The 20,381-nt window shown below is 43.3% G+C and overlaps 1 protein-coding gene across 2 annotated transcripts in view; it reads right to left on the bottom strand.

The window, feature by feature from the left end:
* The window catches only part of RARB (retinoic acid receptor beta), a 207,983-nt gene extending 188,200 nt beyond the window's left edge, over positions 1-19,783 (bottom strand). For both annotated transcript variants that reach the window (XM_054385226.1, XM_054385227.1), the window contains exon 1: positions 19,606-19,783. In XM_054385226.1, the coding sequence (XP_054241201.1) occupies positions 19,606-19,783 (178 nt within the window). The remainder of the gene's footprint in view (positions 1-19,605) is intronic.
* Between the last annotated feature and the right edge of the window lie 598 nt (positions 19,784-20,381).

The raw sequence follows: 20,381 nt of genomic DNA, 5'->3' as shown, positions 1-20,381 counted from the left end.
GCAATAGCTCACTGGGTGCATAATCCTGCCAGGAGCTGTGTGCCTGCAGCTCTATGATTTCATTTGCAGTTCAGGGTGTCCAGGGCTTAGATGGATTAGATCCTCAGATACACAGAGCTTAAAGGATGGCAAGAGTCAGAGAAATGCCAGCGTACAGGTGGGCACAGCTAATTACAGAGTACAGAGTACATTATGCTTATATCAAGACATGCTTTAGCATCACATTTTTCCATCTGCATGAAACACCTTCATACTAAGATCCTTGTTCTTACACTTCCCTGCAGCAGCCACCATAGTAGACTCTTGACAAAAATACTAGCTTAAATTTTCCAAAGCAGATTTCTGTCTGAAGAAGAAGGAATGTTGGGAAAGCGGATGGGTTTTAATCAATGACTTCAGTGAAATCAGTTCTGTTCAGCTCTTTCTACGACCCAGACTAAGGAAAAAAAAGGGAGTTTTGCCAACGATGAAGGGTCCAAGTGACCTTCTTTCCGACCTTTTTTCAACAAACTGAGCTATTTGATCTGTATGAAATTTTAAAAAGACCTTTGCACTATGATCAGTGTCACTGACAAGAAGGTAACATTTTAAGATTTGTGAACTCTTCACCGTGAAACTATATACAATGTTCAAAAGAGGGCAAACTGATACATAAACAAGGAAGGAACAAGCCAGTCTGAATAGCAAAAGAACTTCTCCAGTCTCTCAGAAAAACATTAACATTTACAATTGAACCACAACTTCATTACTTATTTAGTTTTTGCTTCAATACCTTCAGGGTTCTTGACTAAGCCTAAGTGTGTGTGCACATATACAACCATCACATGGATCCTGCAGGCAGTTTCCAACTTCATAGATTTATTCAGTTCTGAAAAACATAGCAGTATTTTAGACAACCACCTCACATGCTCTGCATATTCACCTTCCAGGTTATCCAAAATGGACAGGCTAGATTCCTCTCAAGAGAACAAGAGTTTCCCTGGTCACACATGCTTTTCAAAAAGTTTGGCCTTCAGACCTTTATCCTCACAGCTGTAACTGAGAAAACCAAGACATCTATTTAAGCAGGAAAGAATATAGCTAGTTTAAATAGCTCAATTAGGAGCTACTTTTATTTTTTCCTTTCTTTCTTTTTTCCCCTCATGTACCTTTTCAGCCTGCTTGATCTCTGAGGGTTTGCTTTGTAGATGGTAAACCCAGCCAGTATAGCAAACAAGCTGGGGATACAGAGAACAAAACCTGAGCTTTCCAAGATCTGCCTCTGCAGCAGAAAAATAAAAGAAAGAGACAAAACCCAACACAACCCAACACAATGAAATGCCCCCAAACAAACAAACAAACAAACAAGCAAACAATCCCTCCCCCCAACTCCAAAAAACAACACCAACACCCCTCCTCCCCCCAAGCAAACAAACAAGCAAAATCAAAGATTCAGGACACCACTTCTGATCAGCCTTCCAGAGCTGAACCTGCTGCTGCTATCCATATCATGCAGTCATGCCAGCTTCAAAAATGAAGGTACTGGCTGGGGCAAAGTATGATGGGGCTTGAAGTTCAGACTGGAACATGGGAAGCTTCCTGGTAGGGTTGCTGCTTCTGGGTTTCTGGGTAGTTGTTTTTTTCTGCAGGGATGGCAGCAAGACGAGTGATAGTGGGGTTGCTGCTGCTTTTCTTTTATGCTTTTTCTTTCTTCCTGTATTTTGCTACACTTCTGCCAATAGGCTAAGGTAAGGTAATCATGCATTGTACTATTAGATTGATTAGATTATTAGCTAAGGTGCATTGTGATTATGGTATCTCATGTTGCATTAAACTCTTAATCTCTTAATCTGAACCCTGAGTTGTGTGCCCCTCAATTCTCTGTTGGGAGAGCAGGCAGGTTAGCCCTTGTCTTAAATCTTTACCAAACATTACACCAATTGAGCACCTTGCTGACCTAGACAGTAGTCTAAATCCACCTACAAAAGTAGCAAGTGTTTTGTAAGCAGAGTTATTCCCTGCCCATCGCCCTGGTAGAGAACAAGGACCACAGCTGAGAGAGAAAAAGAGGCTAGCATCAATCCTACCTTGTGGCATACATCTATGCTGTCCCCAAGCTTGGGGATGGCAATAAAAATTCATCATTTAAACAAGCGGCAAGAGGGAGGAAAAAAAAAACACCAAACGAAAAGAAAACAAAACCCCCAAACAACAACAAAACCCAACACAAATAAACAAACAAACAACCTCCCCCAACCAATTGAATCCAAAGACCAGAATGGTTTCATGCATTTCCTCCACTAGGTACCCATGCAAGAGCCAACCATGTTCTGGCCATAAATTCTCGGGCACAAGATCATTACACCAAGGGAAAGGAATTCCTTTGCATCTGTGTATTTCCCCTTAGGCACTCACTTGAAAATGAAACCAGTTAGGGTCTTTGGGTTCACAATGTTATTACAGTCAGACAATATTTTGTTTGCAGCTGAGCCTGAAGAACTCCTAAGTAGCACATTACAAGCACCATGCACCTGTTGATTGATGGCATTTCTTCTCTAAGTGGACAAATCTGTGTTCGCCATCTCCAGACACCTTCCCCCAGTAAATTATGAAACACTGACTGTACACATTTCCTGATCCTAAAGAGAATCTATAACAAAGGTATGCCATGGGTGAAGTCTGTGCCTTCCATCCATCAGAAGTACCAGCAATCCTTTTACTGGCCCAGGCTGCTCTCCTTCATCATTTCCTCCCAGTTGTCCTGGACCTTCTGCTCCAGCACAAATGGTGCACAGAAAATAACAGTGCCCAGGCTGATTGAGCCTAACGTCCTGAACACAAAGGCAATGGCACAGGTGGCTGTCCTGAAGAGCCCTATGGTCAGACTCAATTCCAGCTGCTTTGCAGTCAGTGTTGCTCATGCAAGATTTTATTCACTGCATAGGCACACATGGCTACAGAGATGATCATGAGTTTCACAGTGATTTGGGGAGCACTTTTGTTTAAAAGGATTATTGGTTTCCGGAAGGGATTTGTCTCCTATTATTTGAAACTCATTAGAGACACTTGTGGCCTGCTACACATATCTTAGCACACAGTTCTGACCCAGAAGTATCACTGTACTTTGTATGGAACAAGATGTTTTCAAATCAGATCAGGAAAGGTAAACGTGCTGGGGAAAATCATAGGGTGGACTATTTCTCCTTTAAGAAAAACTGATACTTTGCTGTGACAGCAACCTTTCTTCATGCTCCTCCAAGCAGGCTGATGTCTGATCCTGAGTGCAAACCCTTGGAAAAAAGTCTCCCTGACCTTAGAGACATACGATAGGTCAATGGTTCCACACTTTCCAGACTGACAGACAATTGATAACCATCAACATTACTCTCAAATCATCACAGACACTTACCATCAACCTTGTGATTGGCAATGTGATCAAGGTGAGGTGACTCAGCACTGTGGCTCTAATGCCATCTGCATTACTCTTGAGGGATGATCAGTGCTCCATGGACACAGATGAAGAGACCTCCCTTAGCTGGTGTCATCTCCAAGAAACTTCAAAATTTAGTTTGTTCACTGGCTCCTACAGTTTTTCAAGTTGTTTTACACCAGGCTCCAGGCCAGCCACCTCCTGTGTCATCATCCAGGCATTAAGCCTCACCCCTAGATTGTGCTTTCCCCTTTTCTTGGCTGCCAAGAACCAGCTTAACCTTCCTAAAAAAACCCCAAACCAAACCAAACAAAAAAAAAACCAAACCCCAAAACACTTCTTCATTCCTTTCACCCCAAAGATAACATCTCACTGAAGATGCCACGCTTCCATGTCAAAGATAAATGGAAAGCAATTCCTCCACTAAGGAGAGGGAACAGAAATATGTTCTGTAATTATACATACAGGATAAAAGCATAAAAGCACAGAAACACCACAGGAATCAATTAAACTCACACAGCCAGACAATTTCCAGAGACAGAGAAAAGATTAAATGGATAGCTCCCAGGTGGATTGGGGCAGGTGGACCAGGACTTGAAACTACAGGTATGGAAAGGGACTTTGGCTGCTGGATTCCTTTTCTGAACATACATCACTGAGTAGTTCAAACACCAGATCTCACCCCTGGACTACATTTCCTGCAAAGAGAAGAAACCTGCTAGATCTCAAAATGCATTCAGTGCACCTGATGATAAAGAAGAGGCATTGATCAGCTCCAGAGTAGGAGCAGGACCTCAGAACAGCAGTTGTTTAGACCACCTGAAACACCTTTGGTTGTTTATTCCCCTCAGAAAAGGCAAATTTCACCAAACAGGAACATTTTCCCTATCATTTCAATGCTTTCTTACTGGGGCTATAATTGCAGAGTCTTTCACAGGCCACAATGTGACTGAAAAATGGATCACCAAGCAGCACCTAGGGAATAAAAATGCCTATATCTCACTCTGGTTTATAGTGCTAATGTTCTCCATATGTATACTTAGGATTTAAATCCTGGCTGTCCAAAGTATAATATCCTATGCACTGTCAGAACCCCACAAGCATGCACACAAAGGGCTCTGCAACAGTGACACAAGTTTGGCAGAGAATTCGTTTTAAGCAGCCACATTAGTGACTTGCTATAGACTTGCACTGGTGATGGACTGCCTCAGATGGGCTTTCCCTCAGTCATGGGATGCTCCAGCTTCACCCTGGACTACAAGGCAGTACTTTGAGTACTGATAAAAGTGAAATGGGAAGTATTTCCAATACAGTACTGTGGTACTTGATGAGTTGAATAAAACTGAGCAATATATGCTTAAATTCACCTTCCCAAGTAACTTCCAGCAATGATTCACATTTTTTACTGCAAGTCAATACAATTTACCTATTCTTGAAAAGCAAAGCCATCACAGTGTGCTTTCACTGGGTTTGTGTGAGTAACTACATATTAAAATGGCAAACATCCCTTGCAATAACATCCTGGCAGAGCACTCTTCTGCAAGTAGTAAAAGCAGAGGAGAGCAAACCGTGCTCCAAGATGTTTGGCTGCAGCAGCACGAGACAGCTGATGTGTTCCAAACGTCTGTTAGGTCACTCTGCAAAAACAACCAATGCTAATCAATACTGAAATCTTTCTCTCTGGCTTAACTGTATTTCTGGCTTTGTTAAACAGAAGAAAACGGCTTACTAGGCAGACTCCAATGTTGGATCACACAGCTAGGGGAAACATGCTGTCAGCCTGACTGCCATGGGTTTAGCCAGCTGAATCTGTGGTGAGTATTTGATACCACACAGACATCATGCCAGCTTTACAACCGAAGTGCTGGCTGGAGCAGTGTCATGAGGCTGCAGACTCTACCATCTTCCCAGTTGCTGCTTCCGGTTTCCAGTTTTGGGTGGTTGGTCTTTTCCACTGGGCTGGCTGTGGGCCTGTGGGGGAGGGGGACTCATTTTATGGCTGGCTTCTGCTGCTGCTTCTGCTTTTGCTGCGCTCTTCTCTGCAATAGCTACGGCAATGGCACACCATATCATTTTCATTAAACTTCCTATCTCAACCCCAGGGCTTTTTGTGTTACTTTCACTACCAATCTTTGGCAGGGGTGGGGGGGTTGCTGTCCTAAACCAGGACACTGACTGGTTCAGTTAAGAGTGAAGATGATGCAGTTCAGTTACAACACAACTGCCAGCTGCATACACACGCTTTGTGAAAGCTGTTGGTCTTCACAAGAAGCAGTTCAGCATCCTCTGGCTGTATTGTTTCTAAGCATCCAACTGTCTGTTTAGAAGCCCCACATCCAGCTTTGCATTTCTAGGATGTGGGCCTTTCTTTGCCTCCATCACTTGGCCTGGGAGTCCTGTCTTTCTCTCTAACTCTTCATACATCTTCCCTTTCTTGATTCCAATCTACTTGGAACAGAGATTGCACCTCCCCTCTTTGGGAACTCTACAGCAGTTTATACACTGCAGTGTACTAAACAGAAAGTAATAAAAACGTTAGTGAGGTCCTTACAGGTGTCAATGCTATTTTTGCAGTTCTTCATGCCGTCCCTATTTAGGAAGCCGTGCCAGGAATATCTGGGACTTGGAGGGGGTGATAACCATCTTGATAAGAATACACCATTAAAATGGCGATGTTACCAATGGCAAAGTGTTTTGCAAGGTGTACAGCTTCTCCTGATGCTTTTTCAAGTACTTCCAACAGCTGTTCAATTTCATGTGGTCTGCAGATACCAATAGGTTGATGGTTCTGCAGGCATGGGAGCAGCAGCTGTGCCCTGCATTATGCTTTGCTGTTCCCTTTATGAATTGGTATGGCACCCGGTGGGTTTATAGCTAGTTAATTTTGTAATGACATCACCATTTCTATACTTTTAATGATTCTCACAGGATTTAATTTTCCAAATAACAGAACTCTTGATCCTAAAATTGCTATGAGAGAACAATATATAATAAACAGATTCGTTTAGACGATACAGTTCTATTTCCTACCAAATGCCTTAGCTGATAGATTTTAGGTAATGCCGGTGTGCATGTGAGTGCTTCCAGACACTTCAGATTTACAACACAGCCTTATTGCAGGGCTCTAGATGTAAAGTCTGTGCATCTCTCTACAGAATCGTTGCCCTCCAATAAGTATCACTTGTTGGCTGGAAAGGAACGAAGAAGGAAAAAATAGACAGGGGATTTCCAGCGGCTCTGCTGTAGCCCCTAGGTATTGCTCATCATATGTGTGCTCCACAGCAGTGTAACATTACTGCTTCACAGAATCATGGAAACATTCAGGTTGGAAAAGACTCCCAGGATCACCAAGTCCAACCAGAACCCTCCTCTTGAAGGTTCACCCCTAAACCATACCCCCAAGCACCACGTCCAAAACACCTTTAAACACATCCAAGGTTGGTGACTCAACCACCTCCCAGAGAGTAAATCTTTCCTACTGTCCAGTCTAAACCTACCCAGTCACAGCTTGAGGCCATTCCCTCTTGTTTTACCACTGATTACCTGTGAGAAGAGACCAGCACCAACCTCTCCACAACCTTCTTTCAGGGAGTTGTAGAGAACCATGAGGTCTCCCCTCAGCCTCCTCTGTTTCACACTAACCAGCCTGAGCTCCTTCAGTCTCTCTTCATCAGATTTATTCTCCGGGCCCTTCACAGCTTCCTTGCCCTCCTCTACCCTGGCTCCAGCACCTCCACATCTCTCTTGTATTGAGGTGCCCAAAACTGGACACAACATTCGAGGTGTGGCCTCACCAGAACTGAGTCCCAGGGGACAATCCCCTCCCTACTTGCATGGTACCCTAAGAAAATTACAAAGCACAGGAGATCATGCTGCATTTTCCACTGATGGTGACCTGACTGTGACAGGGTAGTGCTCTGGTTTTGACTTGGACTCTTTCAATCTTAAAAGAGAGCCAAGTTTTTTCCTCAAATACAGCTGCAGAGGTTGGTAGAGTCCAGAGGTGTTGCAAGCCCTTGGGATGAACCTGTGGTGACAGGCTGCTGGCTGTGCAGACCAGGCAGCAGGACACCACTTTTCATTCCCTAGAGTATTCAGTGCTGTTAAGGAATGTCTTTCTTTTTGTTTTTACATACAGCGAGGGAACAGTAATGCTACTGCAGCTATATTTAAAGGTCTTTTGGCATTTCCTTCCTGAAAGTTAATTTTTAGGTACTTAAAAATTGATTGGAAAAGAAAAACATTACATGTTGTAAACAGCTCTAGTTCAGCATATTATGAAGGCCTGGCACATACCTGAAAACTTTAAGCTTTGAGAAGCAAGAAGTGAAAACTGCTTAAGTATACGTTTCCCACCCTCGACACCCAATATCTCAGAAAATATATTCTCACATTACTGCAAATAGCAAAATACATATCTTTTAAAGATAGCTTTGGAAAAGCATCTAAATCTTAAATTTACAGATGGAACACTATCCATGTCCTCCTCTTCTGCATTTCCCCCTTCTTCTTTCTTTCTTCTTCTGCATTTCCCCCTTCTTCTTTCTTTCTTCTTCTGCATTTCCCCCTTCTTCTTTCTTTCTTCTTCTGCATTTCCCCCTTCTTCTTTCTTTCTTCTTCTGCATTTCCCCTTCTTCTTTCTTTCTTCTTCTGCATTTCCCCCTTCTTCTTTCTTTCTTCTTCTGCATTTCCCCCTTCTTCTTTCTTTCTTCTTCTGCATTTCCCCCTTCTTCTTTCTTTCTTCTTCTGCATTTCCCCCTTCTTCTTTCTTTCTTCTTCTGCATTTCCCCCTTCTTCTTTCTTTCTTCTTCTGCATTTCCCCCTTCTTCTTTCTTTCTTCTTCTGCATTTCCCCCTTCTTCTTTCTTTCTTCTCTTTATGCATTTCCCCACTCTTCTTTCCTCTGCAAATAGGTAATTCTTCCACCCATACAGAAGAGGATGACCTCCAGCTGTGACAGCAGCAGAGTCTCCACAGCCCTTGCAGGAGCTGTACACCTCTGCTAGGGTCTGAATCCATCCCTATGACACCATACTAACTTAAGGAACATTTAGGAATATGTAATCCTCATAGAATGTATCTGTTGTGTAAACTAAGAATCATTAACTGTAAATGGCAGGAAATGCTGACCCAAGAAGAGGAGGCTCTGGGGAGACCTAATAGCAGCCTGCCAGTACCTGAAGGAGGCTACAGAAAGGCTGGAGAGAAACTGTTTGCAAAGGCCTGCAGGGACAGGACGAGGGACAATGGCTTCAAACTAGAGCAGAGCAGATTTAGATCGGGTATCAGGAAGAAGTTCTTCACTATGAGGGTGGTGGAACACAAGAACAGGTTGAGGCTCCTTCCCTGGATATATTGAAGGTGAGGCTGGAGGAGGCCCCGGGCAGCCTGATCTAGTTGGGGATGTCCCTGCTGACTGCGGGGAGGTCAGACTGGATGAGCTTTGGAGGTCCCTTCAGGCCCAGACCATTCTGTGATTCTAAACAGTAAGAAATTGTAACTGTGTGCTTAAGAAAGAAGTTAAGAGCAAACTGGTTTAGGCTGACGCTGGTCAGTCTGTCCCATCCACCGTTAACAGCTAGCCTGCAAAGCATGGGCAGGAAGTTCAGCTAAAGGCCATAGGGACAGAGAATGAATACCTCAAACGGCTGCTAGGGGACTCACCCCCCCCTCCCCAGTCTATAAGGAGCATGTGTGCAGGAGATTTACATATGTAACAAATTCCATGAACTAATATGAATATGCTAATCACTTCTCAGAAAAATGATGATTATGTATGAGAGCTAAGCAGACATTCTCTGATTTTCCTGGCTTTGACACACTTAGGTGGAGCAATCCCATATGTGTCTGGCCCCGAAATAAAGCACTGCCTGCTTCCTAACACCTCACTTAGAGAGGATTCTTGCTGTATTCAATAACACCCAGGAGGATAAAAAGATGAGGGAAATACTTTTTTGTGTGTTTTCCATAGCATTTCCCCTATTTAAAATAAAAATAGAAAATAAAATGTTCCACCTTCATTTCTTGGAATTCAGATTTCTTTTTAAAAGTGAGTGCAACCCTTAATGCAAATCTCAAAGTTAAACATATGAACCTCAGGAAAGCTAAAACCGAAGTAAAATCAACTTTGACTGGCCTTCAGCACCAAAAAATAGCAAAGGCCAAGCTGCACCTGGAGGTCCACACCTGTTGCTTGCATGCTTTAACTGACTTCCACCTACAAACAAAGGGTAAGAAAGCATGTTGTCTAACAGCAGCCCCCACTGAGCCCACCAGGAGCTCAGATAACTCTGAAAACAGAATCATACTCCCTAGAGGCACAACACACCACAAGCCCTTCAGACCCACCTCTCACCCTCTGCTCTGGGCTCCCCGGAAATGCTGACTGTTTGGGTTTGCCTGAACTCAGCATTTGTCTTCCAAAAGCTCCTAGCCAGGACTTTCAACCTCTCTCCCAAATAACTGGAACTATAGGATGAAAGTTATGCTTAAAATCTTTGTTCCTCTGGTCTAACTCAGCACTAGTGAAGCTCATTTGTGCAAGCACCTGGACTTCCTCAGGGACTTCTCCCTGAGAAATAAGGACCACCACAAACCTGTAAGTCTAAGACAAGGTGCATTGCCTTGGTCCAGCCTTCTCCAACATGGAAGCATGGCCATATAGAAACTTCCAGTGCATCTCCAGTTGGAGCTGGGACTGTTTAGCCTGGAGAAGAGGAGGCTCAGGGGAGACCTTATTGCTGTCTACAACTATCTGAAGGGAGATTGTAGCCAGGAGGGGTTTGGTCTCTTCTCCCAGGTAACCAGCACCAGAACAAGAGGACACAGTCTCAAGCTGCACCAGGGGAGGTTTAGGCTGGAGGTGAGGAGAAAGTTCTTTACAGAGAGAGTGGTTGGCCATTGGAATGGGCTGCCCAGGGAGGTGGTGGAGTCACCATCCCTGGAGGTGTTCAAGGGGGGATTGGACGTGGCACTTGGTGCCATGGTTTAGATAGTCATGAGGTGTAGGGTGACAGGTTGGACTCGATCTTTGAGGTCTCTTCCAACCTTCTTGATTCTATGATTCCAGCACTTCCTCTCCTTCAAAATATGAACTCCCAGCCACAACATGCACCCTGATGCCCATACACCTCCCCATGCCACAACATGCACCCTGATGCCTATACACCTCCCCATACATGAAGGAATGAACACACAGAGCAGATGCTGGACACATTGCTCAGTGCAAAACCTCAAGGTGCTCAGGCAGCACAATCAGAAGCTCAGCAGCCTTGCTCAGATGAGCCCACTGTACTCTGCTGCTTTCTAAAAATGCACCATTTAGACAAAACAGTTGAGTATCTTAGGGATGCAGGATCTGGTTTTCTGAATGCTTCTGATATTTATTCTGACATTTCCTCTGAGTGTGTGTGGTGTTCTGAAAGGAAAGGAGTTTTCTGCTGCTTAAGGACAGTCCTTCCTGTTTGTTAGTTTATCCCAAATCTAAGTCTGCATTTAAATAAAACTGTTGCTTTAAAGTCGAATTTTCAAATGTGTTGTAAAGGAGACTCTAACATTTTTATGAGATACAGTTACTTTTGTAGAGGGTGAGTTTGCCCTGGGGAATTTTCTCTGACTAGATTTATCACAAGTTTTTTGAACCAGATAATTTTGTTTGATAGCGCATCTGGCAGCACCATAAAATCTTGACGTCCAAAGCTATTACACAGGAATTACTTTTGTAAATCATTTATGAATATTACTGATGTAGGCCTTTTCTGGGCAGTAAGAAAGGAAGCAGAGCGCTGAAGGACAAAGGAAGGGAAGAAGGATTCCCTGCCCTTTCGGGGCTCATCCAGTAGGATGGGTGTTTATCATTCCAAATGGGAAACATGCTGTCATTGACACAGCTGAGAACTCCATACAACTTCTTCTTCATACTCCCTAAACAGGCAAAAAGGGAAGATATTCTAGCTGAGGAAAAGCATAAATCGATCTCCCTGAAGAAAATTTACAGTATCTTAATCTTAAATAAGGCTTCACAATTAAATGCTATGTATTGTTAAAAGCACAGTAAACACAAACTGACAAATCCAGAAACAGTGTAAAGGAGGAAAGTCTTACCAAGGCCAGCAGAGAGGCAAAATAAAAAGCTCATATTAGCTAACTAAAAAAAAAAGTACTTACAAACCCCCCATGATGACAGAGCTTTGAACACAGCAATATGACTGAAGGGAAGCTCTTCACGTAATTAGAATAACCTGATTAGCTTTTCTTAAAGCTGTACCCGCTAAAGACACGCCTTCAGCTGGGAGCCTGGCAAAAGGAAAGCTTATGTTCCCTTTCAATACAGAATCATAGAATCACAGAAGCATTCAGGTTGGAAAAGACCCTCAGGATCACCAAGTCCAACCTAGAACACTACTCTGCAAGGGTCACCCCTAAACCACATCCTCAAGCACCACATCCAAACCACCTTTAAATACATCCAGGCTTGGCGACTCCACCACCTCCCTGGGCAGCACATTCCAATGCCTGACCACTCCTGCTGTGAGGAAATGTTTTCTAATGTCCAGTCTAAACCTACCCAGTCACAGCTTGAGGCTATTCCCTCTTGTTCTATCACTAATTCCCTGTGAGAAGAAACCAGCACCAACCTCTCCACAATCTCCTTTCAGGTAGTTGTAAAGAGCAATGAGGTTTCCCCTCAGCCTCCTCTTTTTCAAACTAACCAGCCCCAGCTGATTCTGTTTTCAGAGTCATCTGAGCTCTTGGTGGGCTCAGTGCTGCCTGCTGTTATACAAACTACCACACAAGTAATAGGTTTGGAACACTGCACCTATCGATCTGGATTTGGAACACACTGCATACTGAGAAATTTTAAAATGAAGTGTTATTATTTAGAGGGCTGTTGGGATGTAAAGGAGAAATATCCATACTAAGGTCATCCATTGTATTTTAGCCACTCTACAATCCCCTGCCAAACCTGAGGTCTGGCACCATCGTCCTTTTGACTGATAGGCTGTGTGCTTCATTGCAGTGGACAAACTGACACCACATAGGCCATCACTAGGGGAAGGGTTGCCAGAGGGGTCACCAATAGGACCTGGCAGCTTTGTTCTTCATTCCTGCCAGTCCAACACTGAGAGCTACCAGGGGTTATTTTTGTTGGGCCAGAGTAAAGGAAAAGGTTGTTCACAATACTGTGCAGAAACATCTTTCCAATCTTGGGTAAGAAGACACTTCCTTGGGGAATTTTCTTGCCTCAGGGCCCATAAGGAAGGAAGGAGCAATTCTCTGACAGCTTCTATTAGACTTCCAAATGCCAGGCTCCTTCAGACTACAGCAGGGCCACGAGGCTTGCACAGAGCCATTATGGAGCACATGCTGTTTAACTGCAACATGCTCTTCCTCTGCCAGGGCAAATGTCTGAATTCTAAAGCCTGTACACACCCAGAGCTGATTTCTTACAGATGAGTATGCTTCCTGCTAAACTCTGAAGGGACTGCATCCACAGGGTGCTGGGGATTCGCCTCAGCAGGGCAGGGCTACAGCAGGAGCCACCATATTGAGAGGCACTCCTGTTTGTTAAGTAAGTGGCAATACAACAAAAAGAAGAAGTTCTAACATAAGAAACTAATAAAAAAATCTTTTATAGTTTCAGATTAACTAGCATTAGAAAATGACAACGTAACATAGTTTTATTAAGCAAAACATGGATGCTTTCAAGCCCTAATAGGAACCCCCCCCCCAACATAAACAAAAGGCAGAAATGAAAAGAAATCGTGTTTTTCAAGGTCATGAATGGTATCTGCATGGTATCATCTAGACATCGTTCTTCAGACTTGCCAGCATGACGCAATGCTGGCTGTAGCTAAGAAATCTGATATTCATGTTCTACTTATCCCCCTTTCTGAATGCAAACACATGTTCTGTCTCTTCAGTAAAGATGTGTAACACATGCACTGAACACAATCACAGAATCACAGAATGTTAGGGGCTGGAAGGGACCTCAAAAACTCATCCAGTACAGACCCCTGCCAGAGCAGGAGCACCTAGAGCAGATCACACAAGAACACATCCAGGTGGCTCTTGAATATCTCCAGAGAGGGAGACTCCACAGCCCCCCCCCCAGGCAGCCTCTTCCAGGGTTCTGTCACCCTCACAGGGAAAAAATTCTTCCCCGTTTCCATATAACTTCCTATGCCTCAGCTTCCACCACTGCCCCTTGTGCTGTCATTGGGCATCACCCAGCAGAGCCTGGCTCCAGCCTCTAGGCACTCACCCTGCACATCTTTATCAATATGAATGAGGTCACCTCTCAGGCTCCTCTTCTCCAAGCTCCAGAGCCCTCAGCTCCCTCAGGCTCTCCTCATAAGGAAGATGTTCCACTCCCTAATCATTTTTGTGGCTCTGTGCTGGACTCTTTCAAGCAGTTCCCTGAGGTCCTTCTTGAACTGAGGGGCCCAGAACTGGACACAATATTCCAGATGTGGCCTCACCAGAGCAGAGATGAGGGGGAGGAGGACCTCTCTTGACCTGCTAACCACAGCCCTTCTAATCCACCCCAGGATGCCAGTGGCCTTCTTGGCCACAGAAGCACATTGCTGGCTCACAGTCAACCTCCCATCCACTAGGACCTCTAGGTCCTCTTCCACCTTCACTGCTCTCCAACAGGTCAGTCTTTACTGATACCTGGGGTTGTTCTTTCCCAGCTACATTAAAAGTCTTGTAAGTCACCTGCTAATTGCAGATGTGTGTAAATGACTGCACAGCAGCAGTCACACTAAAATTAGAAGGCATGGAAAAACTCAACCCCACCACCAAGTAAGGTTGAGTCATGTGCTTTTGTGTAATCCAATACAGCTATTATAGTATTATTTTAGACAATTCTGGAGTGCCAAAGACTGCAGAGGGTTCCTTGTTCAGTTCATTCACAGACAGTACTTGCCTCAATAACTCTGCTGAGGGAAGAAAATCCATCATGTGTTAACCACACTCCAACCTCCAACAGAAATATTCCCCATTTCATGAAGTGAGATGTGGGAGTCCTTGACCTTCTGAATAATTAAGGAAACAGAGACATTCTTGTTTTTATTAGAGACACACTAAACTATTTGAAAATAATTTGAATAGCTGCAGAATTAGTGTATTTGCCTGTTCCTGAGTAGTGCAGATAGTTTAGAGTTCTCTTGGGGGCAACACATCGTAATGAATATCTGCTATTCATATTTAATGCAATCTGCCAAAGAGCGCTTTTGGGAGGACTTTCTGTGTCAATATAATGATTAATAACAGAACTGGAAAAGTAAATTAATTCCTGCAATGGGTGGGGCTGGCAAAAATATCTTGCAGCCCTGCACCAGCAACATTGCATTTAACTATATTCTTTTAATGATACCAGTGGAAAATTCATTACCCGAGAGGTTAAAAAAAAAGCAAACAATCTTTAAATTGGAGTTCAAGTGGTAAATAACCACCAGTTATGGAAAGAAGAACAATTCCAGCAGAAAACAGTGTTTAAAACAACACTCTGCTTGCCCTGAGTATGTCTGAAAAGTTTGAGATGTAATACGGACTGCTAAATATAATAATGAGCATTCACATAGCACTACCCAGAAGTAATGCTGTAGTTAGTTCCTTGTCTACCTCTTCCAGTTCCTCAGATGATCAACTTTCCATACACATTTCTCATACTTAGCAGATGTACATAAACCAGAATATATTGTCCTTTATTCTTTACAATGCACTTCTAAAACACAGCAGACAGAAAAGCATTGGAAAAACTTGGCTAAAATACAATGCATGATCTTAGTATGGATATTTCTCCTTTACATCCCAACAGCCATCTAAATAACAAGAGTTCATTTTACTAGGTTTATATGCACTCCAGGACATTCTTATATCAGGCTCACTGCTCTCCCCTGTCCCCTTACCAAGGTACTCCTTCTCCTCCCTTTCAACAAATGAATGCAGCGTAAGGACCAGATTTGGGGGGAGGTGGGGGGGGAGGAGGAGGGGGCTAGATGTAAACTATAAGGCTGCTACAAGCAAATGCCACACAACGCCCCATTGAGGCAGAATGCCTGAAGCAGGCTGTGCAATCCAAGAAGAAAGAGAACTGCCAAGGTTTTATTATTAGTGGCTCCCACAGTGGCTGTTGTCCAGACCCTATTTTAATTTGATCTAGGATACATTCAGGCATCACTTTCATCACAGCATTAGCTCAGATTAAGTTTTTGTTTCCCCATGCCATGGTCCCCAGCTCATACCAACCACCTTTATGATGTAGTGCTCTTTACCCATGTTAAACTAAATCTGTAAAACTCATTTTGGTGAAGTAACATTACAGAACCCAGTCTTACAAAGATGCTCTACCAATGAACAGCATGGCTTAATCCTTCCCATGCTGAGATTTGCTTGTGGAACTGCACCACTGTGTGCCTTGCAGTTCCATTAGCCATATCATAAAGATAGCAATTTCCTTGTTAGTTTTCAGCTCCATGAATATACCACAATGATCTGCATGACTTCTACACGGCTTCCTTCTCAGATTTCAGATGGCACTTCGCTTGCTTAGTGTGTTTTGGTCGAGGCTGGTTTTTTTTTAAAGACATATTTTTCTAATTAACCTTCTCTAGAAATTAAAAGTCAGAGTGAAATGCAAACCACATGCTTTATAAAGAAAGGAAACTTGTTTTCAGCTGGTATTCTCACAATGTAACAGTTCCCTTACTGGGCTCTGGCAATAGCATTACCAGCATAAGGTCTCAGGACGGCAAGATGTGTCCCTTCTTCCAGGACTAATGAAGAGCAATGACACCCAGCTACCAAAACTGCCTGTGTGTGCCAGCGGAACTGATACTCACCTGAACCTAAGATGCTTTTACTTGAACAAAATGTCAAGTAACAATATTTCCTGGTATTTATTTATTCTTTCCCCAAGTATTTCACTGAAGTTTTGTGATTTTCTTATTGCAATAATGTCACGCTCTGCAGGACCCAAAAAGCACAGTAATGTCTCCAGCTTTGCGTTCCTTATCATTTCTAAATGAGCTGAATGGCAACCTTCTGAGACTTGGCTACCTCTTTTTTCTTTTTTTCTTTTTTTTTTTAACATAGATAGATGCAATTCCTCATCGTGAATGCAACTGGGGAAGTCTGCATGCCATCTGCTCTCTGGAGTGAAGATGTCTGCTCTGTCCTGTACCAGGCAGTACAGCGGTAGGTAAATCAATTGGACTTACACAAAAGTAACGATCTTCTTGACTGTGGTCTTGTCTGGTGCTAACGCATAGTCCATGTATGAGTAGAGGTGGTATTCTCTCATCTTCTGACCTCTTTATCACTGTGACCAGCCCTCTACTTATGAAGTATTTTGCACTATGTATCTCAGTATAAAAACAGAAGCCAAGTCACAGGTCACAGAGGCAACACCATTATTAACATCAATGACACATCCTGAAATGCTTATTGCAAGCCCCTTGTGCTCACAAAATTCATGTCTAAAATACTGTTGAAGAGGTCTGGAGATATCTACTCCAGCTGTAGAGTAAGATCATTTTAGGCAACCTAATACAAGGTTAGCTGCTTAAATTACTGTAACTTTGAACAAAAGCTGTTGAACCTGATTGTTTGAAAAAGATTTAAGAGATCCTTATAGTATTCCAGTTATGTAAAATCATTTGTCTTGGATTTTGCATGAATAGAAAGAATCTGTAAGATAAATAGTACAAAGCTTCAAGGACATAGCAGTGAGTGGTTTGGCCCAGCTTTGAGTTCTTCAGGTCTTTGCAAATGAGATTTACATTTGACTATATAAGTTCTAACAGAGGCCATCAACCATACTGATCTCAGTCCATGGGTGGCTTCATTATGGGGGAAAAAAAATTAAAAATTTCACAATTGAAAACAAACCCCTGAAATATAACCTAAAGTTCAACTTGCTTGCTCCAAACTCCAGCAATACTAACCTCAAGCTCCAGAATCAGAAGTCTACAGGTTTGAAAACTAAACAGAGTATTGCCACCAAAGGTAAGTAAGAGTAGTACAAAGCAGAAGGGTCAACCTGCAGGCACTGTGCCTGTGTTCAAGTCACCCTCCTCGCTACCTTGCTGGTATTTTCAAACACTACTGCCTTGAGCCATGCACAACAGCTGCCAGGCTTTCATGCTCTGACACAGTGAGCCAGTGCTGCAAAGAGCCTCAACAAAAACACTATCCTGAAAACACTGGAACCATGGCATAAAGATACAAGCTCAGAGATTCAGGAGTAACTACTAATTTTGTGTATTGACAGACATTCATACTTTGCACTACTTTTTGGAAAGGCTTAACACTGATGAATTCATTCATTATCAATAATACATCTGCAACAGTCTTAATTTCATAGAAACAACTCTTGGAAAAGGAAATCTTTGCATATCTGATTGGTATTTACGAAGGCACACCTCTCACGGAAAGAGATTCCATGAAACAATAACACCATTTCTTCGACACCTGAGTTCTTATGATACTGGGAGATGAATTCAGTATGGCATTCTGATAAACCAGGATAATTTCTGATGGGACTGGGAAGCTGACCTTGTGGATCTGTGGACCTTTTGTCTGAAAGTATTTAGTTTTTCATCTCCAATAAAGATAAACCTCTGCAAATTGAACAAATGAAAGTCTGATCCAATGTGCCTCTTCCCACTTGTGACTGGATGAAAATTGCAAATATAATTGGGAAAAACCCTCATGCTTTACTTTGCGACTGTCTAGTCTTCAAATATGCATATGTGAGACATGAACCCAGAATTAGTATCAGGGAGCACAAACCCCACAACTTCTTTCTTCAGAAGTTTTGTCTTCACTGTGATTTTGCATTCATGTGTGGACCTCTAACTTTGTGTGCTTTCTGTTGAAAGATGTGTTAGGGGCACTGCTTTAACAAGTGTCCTTTTCCTTCAGTAGAAATTTAGCAGCTATTCTGCAAATGTACTGTTCAGTCAAGACTTTCTTATTGAGCAAGCACAGTAATGTATTTGGACAAGTACCTTCACAACAAACTGACCTGCAAGACTGTATACTTTCTTGTTTTTTGTCCAGGAAGAAAGCAGTTACTTACAGAATAAAACAAAAGTAGTATTAATTATTGCGCAGATGAAGAGTATTCTGTACTGAGGATGGACAACAAGCTGGATAGGAGCAGGCACTGTGAGCTTGCAGCACAGAAAGCAAATCCCAGCCTGGGCTGCATCCAAAGCAGCATTGCCAGCAGAGCCAGAGAGGTGATTCTGACACTTTGCTCTGCTCTGGGGAGACCTCACCTGGAGTGCTGTGTACAGCTCTGGAGCCCTCAATAGAGGAAGGACACGGAGCTGATGGAGAGGGTCCAGAGGAGGCCATGAGAATGATCAGGGGATTGGAGCAGCTCTGCTATGAGGACAGGCTGAGGGAGCTGGGGGTGTTCAACCTGGAGAAGAGAAGGCTCCAGGGAGACCCAATAGCAGCCTGCCAGTACCTGAAGTGGCTACAAGAAGGCTGGAGAGAGACTGTTTGCAGAGGCCTGCAGGGGCAGGATGAGGGACAATGGCTTCAAAGTAGAGCAGAGCAGATTTAGATTGGATGTTAGGAAGAAGTTCTTTACTATGAGGGTGGTGGAACATGGGAACAGGTTGCCTAGGGAGCTGGTTGAGGCTCCTTCCCTGGAGATCTTCAAGGTGAGGTTGGACGAAGCCCTGGGCAGCCTGATCTAGTTGGGGATGTCCCTGCTGACTGCAGGGAGGTCGGACTGGATGAGCTCTGGAGGTCCCCTCCAGCCTGGACCATTCTATGATTCTAAACAGTAAGAAATTGTAACTGTGTGCTTAAGAAAGAAGTTAAGAGCAAACTGTTTTATTCTATGAATCATTGCTCTTGAAGACACAAAGGGCAATTTTTGTTTAAACACAAGATCAGATTCTACAGCTAACAGGATAATGCAGGATATGCCAAAATCCATTGCAGGTTCTATCACCCCTGGTTTCCACAGCTTTGTCATTTCATTTAGTTGCTCATTTATTTGTATAAACACATGATGAAGTGAAAGTGATATTTCAAAACAAATGCCTGTTCTTTGCCCAAGTCTAACACATCACAGATGAATGACTGCAATCACTCTTAAAATCATTTCAAGACATCAGTCTCTGTTAGAAGAAAACTGGTCAGTAACAGTTATTAACATCAAGGCCTTACCTGCAGGTGACGGTGTGCTGCACCCGCTTGTTGGTGGGTGGCTCTGGAGCCCACGCAGGGAAGGCAGTGACAGTCCACTGATGACTGGAGGGAAAAGTAGTGGGTATGGTGCTGCTGGATAGTGAGTCATATGTCCATTCACTGCTGGCACTGGACATGTGCGGCTGCTGGTGGTCATGTTAACACCTCAGAGTGGAGAGAATTTACCTTGCATCACTCCAGGCCAGTGAATAGATACCTCAGCTCGTGAATGAAGAGGGCTGTGGAGCCCTTGAGCACGGCCTGAGCTGGGCTGTGTGACGATGAAAAGGTAATTCAGGAGATCAGGTCCTTCCTAGACTTCATCGCTGCTTCCTACTCTTCTCTTTTCCAGGACATTATTGCTCTGCAGACTGTGGACAGAAAGTCTTCTCACTCTGTGTCTCAGGGCACCCTTGCTTAAGTGTTTCTCTCCTTGGGAGGACAGCTGCTCTTTACCAACACAGTCTGTATGAAGAAGAAAACAATGTATTGAGTATCATATTTTTAATATATACAGATAGAAAAGTCTCTTACCCCTTTGCAACTTTGGTTATGTGCTACTTATTTATCAGTGTTCTACGAGACCATCTTGATGGTTACCAGAGGGGTAAGCTTCCTACCCTACTCAAGTTAACAGCAGAACATCCATTAACTTCATTTCTCTGCCTGATGTGCTACACCACAGACACAGACACAATCTTGTTTTGGCAACTGCCAGTTCTACAACGGTTAATACACCAATATTAACCTAAATA

Source organism: Indicator indicator, chromosome 11 (assembly GCF_027791375.1).
Source record: "Indicator indicator isolate 239-I01 chromosome 11, UM_Iind_1.1, whole genome shotgun sequence".
In the NCBI taxonomy this organism is placed as follows: domain Eukaryota; kingdom Metazoa; phylum Chordata; class Aves; order Piciformes; family Indicatoridae; genus Indicator; species Indicator indicator.
This window is presented reverse-complemented; position numbering and strand designations above follow the sequence as displayed.